The sequence below is a fragment of the Muntiacus reevesi genome, chromosome 9, assembly GCF_963930625.1.
Source record: "Muntiacus reevesi chromosome 9, mMunRee1.1, whole genome shotgun sequence".
Lineage (NCBI taxonomy): Eukaryota > Metazoa > Chordata > Mammalia > Artiodactyla > Cervidae > Muntiacus > Muntiacus reevesi.
In genome coordinates, this window is record NC_089257.1 from 7,916,150 (window position 1) to 7,922,109 (window position 5,960).

At 34.7% G+C, this 5,960-nt stretch overlaps 1 protein-coding gene across 1 annotated transcript; it reads right to left on the reverse strand.

Moving 5' to 3' along the window:
• Positions 1–2,735: 2,735 nt before the first annotated feature.
• Positions 2,736–3,665, reverse strand: LOC136175454 (olfactory receptor 4A47-like). The gene has a single exon (XM_065945744.1). It carries the CDS (start codon positions 3,663–3,665, stop codon positions 2,736–2,738), a length of 930 nt encoding a protein of 309 aa, XP_065801816.1.
• Between the last annotated feature and the right edge of the window lie 2,295 nt (positions 3,666–5,960).

The following is a 5,960-nucleotide window of genomic DNA, read 5'->3' on the forward strand; positions in this document are numbered from 1 at the left end:
GTTTCAACAAAGTGTTTAAGGCACACAGGAATGGTCTTTGACATTGAACCACAGACAGGCAGCCACACTATGAAGATCTGTGTGGTTGCAAGTACAGCCTTCCCATTCCTATTACTTGAAAAAGGAAGCCACATCCCTGTCACTCATGATGGTTTCACAGGACAGGGTTTTGCGGATGGTCACATAGTGCTCACTGGCAACCAGTATGGGCAGGAAGATCTCAGGAGCAAAAGATGCTCAGCAAAGACATTAGTCCTGGACTTCCTGAAGGAGATGATTTTTTTCTTACAGCAAGTGTCAATTGGTATTTCAGATGTCATAGATAAAGAACAGCAGATGTTCACAAGGGACAGAAATATAAGCAGGAACTGTAATTCCTGCTTTACCCAAATTTACAAACGGTGACTTTTAACTGACAACATCTTTTCATACCTGGGTCACAGTTTATACTCTGAAGACATCAAGTCCTCTAAAATGACCCTTCTTAAAGTGAAACTTATTGAAAATAATAACTGAATATTATTTTGTGACTAAACTATTTTAAATTTGTCTTAACTTCTTTTTAAACTCGGAGGAGGCAATGGCAACCCACTCCAGTACTCTTGCCTGGAGAATCCCATGGAGGGAGGAGCATGGTAGGCTGCAGTCCATGGGGTCGCTAAGAGTTAGGCATGACTGAGCGACTTCACTTTCACTTTTCACTTCCATGCATTGGAGAAGGGAATGGCAACCCACTCCAGTATTCTTGCCTGGAGAATCCAAGGGACAGGGGAGCCTGGTGGGCTGCCGTCTATGGGGTCGCACAGAGTCAGACATGAGTGAAACGACTTAGCAGCAGCAGTATTTTAAACTATATTATTAATCTTATTTATATTCAATTTATTATTTTATTTGTAATAATTTGGAACAGAGATATACAAGCCTAGGCATACCTCTGAAAAAGAATAGTAATGAGGGACTGCTAGTCTCTTTCCTTATCAAAATGTGTTATATATCATAGCAATTATATTATGTGCCAATCTGCACATGAATAAAGAGATCAATGAAAAAGAATCACGTCTTGAATTATATCCAAATACATAGGGCTTCAGGATGCAATAGTCAGGATTTTAAATCAATGGCAAAAAGATATTTACATGACCATTTAAAAGAAACCTAAAATTTAGAGAAACAGCTAAAAATTGAATCAATATTTATCTCCTATAGCAAAATTAATTCAAGACAAATCAAAAGTTTCCATATGATATCAAAAATGTTTTAAAAATTAAATACTAAAAAAGAATTGAAGAAGTGTCACAAGTGAAATGAGAAAATTCTTCATAAGCAATATACAAAAAAACTGAATATAGTATAAAAATATTACATACAAAAAGCACTCCACATAGGATAAAAATTTAAGAACATACAACCAGAATATATTAATTATATATACAATATAAAAGAGATCCTTTCTTTAATATATGATCTCATAAAAATAAAAAATTGACTGAAGTAAGACACGCATATAAAATATCCACCAAAAAATAATTACAACTCAAGTTAAATGTATTGAATGATGCCCAGTTAAATTATATCAAAAGGGTAGCAAAGTATAAAAATAACTTTAATCAGTTGTTATAACTATTTATCAGGTACTGGTCTCGAAAATATGGACAAATGAATTCTCACTGACAGTGGACAAGACTGTAGTTGTTATACAACCTCCAGAAAAATAGTTTGTCAATAACTATCAATATCAACATTTTAAATGCATATGTTACCTCATCATTGATTCAAATATCAAAACAACAATTTTATGCCTAGGAAGTCATATTTGCACATATTCAAAAACATATTTATTTGAAAACTGTTTGTCATAAAAAAGTTTAAAAGCACATGAAAAGGAATGAGCATATGAATTTTAATATAAATTTATAAGAAGCATTGTGAAATATGAGAAAGTTAAGGGATATGTTTGAGCTAGTATTGAAATATCTTTAAGACGTGGCATAGTAAAAGCAAGTGTGATATACATAGAAAAAGCAAATATATATATGGCAAATAAACTGGCATTTGCAAATATTTTTACTAAATGAAAATTAAGAAAAAAATTTAGATTCTAGCTCTTAGGGTGAAGATTGGAAAATATTGAGAGAAAAAGGAGAAATTTGTTTGACACTTCACCCCATATTATTTGGTTTTATTTATGTTGTTTATTATTATCTATTGTACTTCAGTTTTCTTGTGAACAGTAACAGTATTAAAGTAAGAAATTTGTGTATAATGCAAGTGAAATATACTAACAAAGAATATATAGAATTAAATATTTTAAATTGTAAAAATTAAAAAGTTTACTTAAATTACAAGATGCTAAATAAAAATTATCTTGTCTCTGAAAAAGAGTAAAAAAGCTAAATACATAAATTGATAAAAAATCAGTGTTACTATATAATACATTTCCCACTTAATCATTATTTATTATTTAACACCTTACCATGCAGGCATTACACATTTCTAGGTACAGTGATAAAGAAGTAATTATGGGCCTTGCATTCTAGTATGGAGGAAACTGTTATTAATAGCACAGCTGTATAATTGTAATCTTTAATTGAAATTATCATAAACTCTTTGAAGACAGAGAATTTTTTCTTTTTAAAGAAAAAATTTTAAATCAGAATCAAATTTTAAAATGACTTCTGCATTCTAAGGAAATGGAACCTGCTGTCAAATGACTCCCTTCATGGTAGATGATGCATTTATTCAATATGAGATATGATGTTTCTTCTCCAGAGCTTCTTCATAGCATTAGTCAACTCAGAATTTCTTAGACTGTAGATTAATGGGTTCAGCATGGGTGTTATGACTGTATAGAACACACTCACAGATTTGTCAAGGGGGAAGGTCTTAGCAGGTCTCACATACATGAAAATGCAGGGAACAAAGAAGCAGACAACCACAGTGATGTGGGAGCCACAGGTCTGGAGGGCTTTCCGCCTCCCTTCCTGACTCAGGTTCTTCAGAGAGCGCAGGATGACTCCGTAGGAGACGAGTAAGAGCAGAAACGCAGCAGTGCAGATCAGTCCTCCATTGGCCAACACTAAGATGCCGATGATATAGGTGTCAGTACAGACGAGTTCCAATAAAGGATACATGTCACACATATAGTGATCAATGACATTGGGGCCACAGAATGGGAGCCAAGAAATAGTGCTAAGTTGAATAATTGAGTGCAGAAAACCTCCAACCCAGGACACCACCAGCAACACAACGCAAACCCTCTGCCTCATGATCACCAGATAATGCAAGGGCTTACAGATGGCCACATAGCGGTCATAGGCCATCACCAGCAGAAGGAAGACCCCGGATCCAGCAAAAAGGTGCTCTGTAAACAGCTGGGTCATACAGAATTCAAAGGATATGTTTTTTTCCCCAAATAACAACTCTGAAATCAATCTGGGAGTGATAGAAGTGGAGTAAGTGACATCCATACATGATAAGCTAGCAAGAAAAAAGTACATCGGTGAGTTCAGAGTCTCACTGACAGCTACAGTCACTATAATAAGAAGGTTGCCCACCAGAGTCAAAAGGTAGATGAACAGGAACAAAACAAAAAGGACTTTCTGCTCCTTTGGATTCTGTGTGAGACCCAGAAGGACAAAGTAGGTTACATTGTTTCCTGATTCCATCTAATCTGGACAGGAGCTGACTTCACATACTAAAGCAGTTTACCTAAAAAAAAAAAAAAAAAAAAGCAAGGGGGGAAACACTTAAAGGGGGAAAAGTGCTCAAATGTATAAGAATAATTTTTTATTTATCCATTCATTGGAAGAACGTTTATAGAACATCTATTTGTGTCTAATGTGTCATAGACATTTTGATTACCAAGTTGAATAAGGCATAGTTCTTTTTTCTGTTTTTTGTTTGTTTGTTTGTTTTAACCTCAGTGATATGACACAGAATGAATAAGCAAGAAATTTCAGACACCTGTATGAAGTTCCATTAAATTCACACAGTGCTGAGGAGTCAGATATAGGAATGCATCAAATGGGTATCACAGAGGACTTTCAAGAGGAAGCAGCACTTGAGCTGAGTGTATAAAAGAATTTAAAGTATAAAGAAATAGGAAGAGAAAGCCATGAAAAGGTGTAGCACTTACAGACACGATGTATAATATATGAGGCACATTTGTGATACACATAATCAATATGGGTAGATGAATGAGTGAATAGAAGATCCTTGTCCTGAACTGTCTCTAACCTAACTGACACTTCTTAGGTCTTTAGGTGCATATTTCCCTTTTCTGACCAATGAGTTAGACTGCAGCAGTCTAATTTTGCATCTCCAACCCCCATCTTTCCCTGAAATTTCAAACGTTTATTTGCAACATCTCTAATTTTGAAATCAAATCGAATAGCAATTTACTATTTGTAAAACTAACTTCTGAACTTTCCACAATAAATATGAGCATTTTCTAAACAAAATTTAAAGAGGCATTCCTTATTTATCTCGTTAAATACTATAGTTTTCCATGTTATTGTTCAGAAAAAAATTTTAGTGTTTTTTACTCATTTGTTACTCTCAGAAAATTTAAGTAAATCCTACTAGCTCTACTATATCACAGATTCGATCATTCCCTACTTAATTTCTTCCAGGTCCACCATAACAGCCTCCTACTAACTCTCTCCACATTTATATTGGCCTCAAAAGTCAGTTCTCCTGAAGCAGTCAAACTGTCCTTTTTAATCTTATTCTGATAACATCACTCTACTTCTCCAAACTCCTACAGTATATTCCAATCACTCACTCAGAGTTTAATGCAATACATTTAATATTTACAGCAGCAAGAACTGAAATCCTTGTTTCAGAAGTGAAGAAATTAAGGCTCAGAATATCTAATTCATTTTCTCAAGTACACATTTGTAAGTGGTATACTTAGAATTGAATCTAAGTTTGATTTACTCTAAGTTATTTACTCTCTTACATAACAAAGAAAGTCTCACAACTGTGAGCCTGGTTCCCAGTATTTAATATCAGTCTTACCTTCTGGACGCTTATTCAGAACCTGAAGAATAGCTTGAAGTTACTTATAAACACTTGGAATTATTTTTCTTCTAGTTTGACAACAGAGGGCAAAAGGCTGCCTTATTACTTGAGCATATAGTTTATTTGACTCTCTGTCCGTTTGTTTCATGGAGTCTTCTGACTATTCAGATCATTTTTATGTACAGTGTAGATTATTTGAAAGGAATTCCATGGTGCACACACTGATAAACATGTTTACTGCATTAGGAAATATATCAAAATGACAAGCAAATCCTACATATACATAGAAGAAATTAACTAGTTATTTGGCAGGGAAATTTTTCACAAGTAACTTCTTTCCTCCTAACTTCAAAAATACAGATAGCATTTGACTGCTCAGTTCTTTTCACTCTGTCATATTAACATGACCAGACTCGTGAAATTTTGAAAGAGATTCCCATGATACTTTTTAAATCATGCTATAAGTCTAAGAAAGCAGCCCCTGAAATTGTTATGCCAGGTACTAAGCGAATAGCATTTTCTTCCTATTAGGGGTGAAGATCACAGGCTATTTCATCCCTTCCAGCTGCAGTTATCACTGAGTCTTGGAATGTGTCCAAGGCTGATTCTTGTTTTACTAATTCACTGGGGTTTTCCACAAAGGTTTTAAGGAACATCTATAGGGTCTTTCCTGATGGCTCAGTGATGAAGAATTCACTTGCCAATGCATAAGATGCAGGTTTGATCCCTGGGTTGGGAAGATCCCCTGGAGAAGGAAATAGCTACCCATTCCAGTTTCCTTGCCTGGGAAATCTCATGGACAGAGGAGCCTGGCAAGCTACAGTCCATGAGGTGGCAAAAGAATCGGACATGACTTAGGAGACTTAATATATTCTCCCCTGCCATGGAAAGAATATCTTTCTCTTTATTCAATAATAGATTTAATCATGTTAAAATCT

Bases quoted from the DNA above. Each gene is read 5' to 3' on its own strand.
- LOC136175454 (XM_065945744.1), bottom strand. From the start codon at position 3,665: ATGGAATCAGGAAACAATGTAACCTACTTTGTCCTTCTGGGTCTCACA.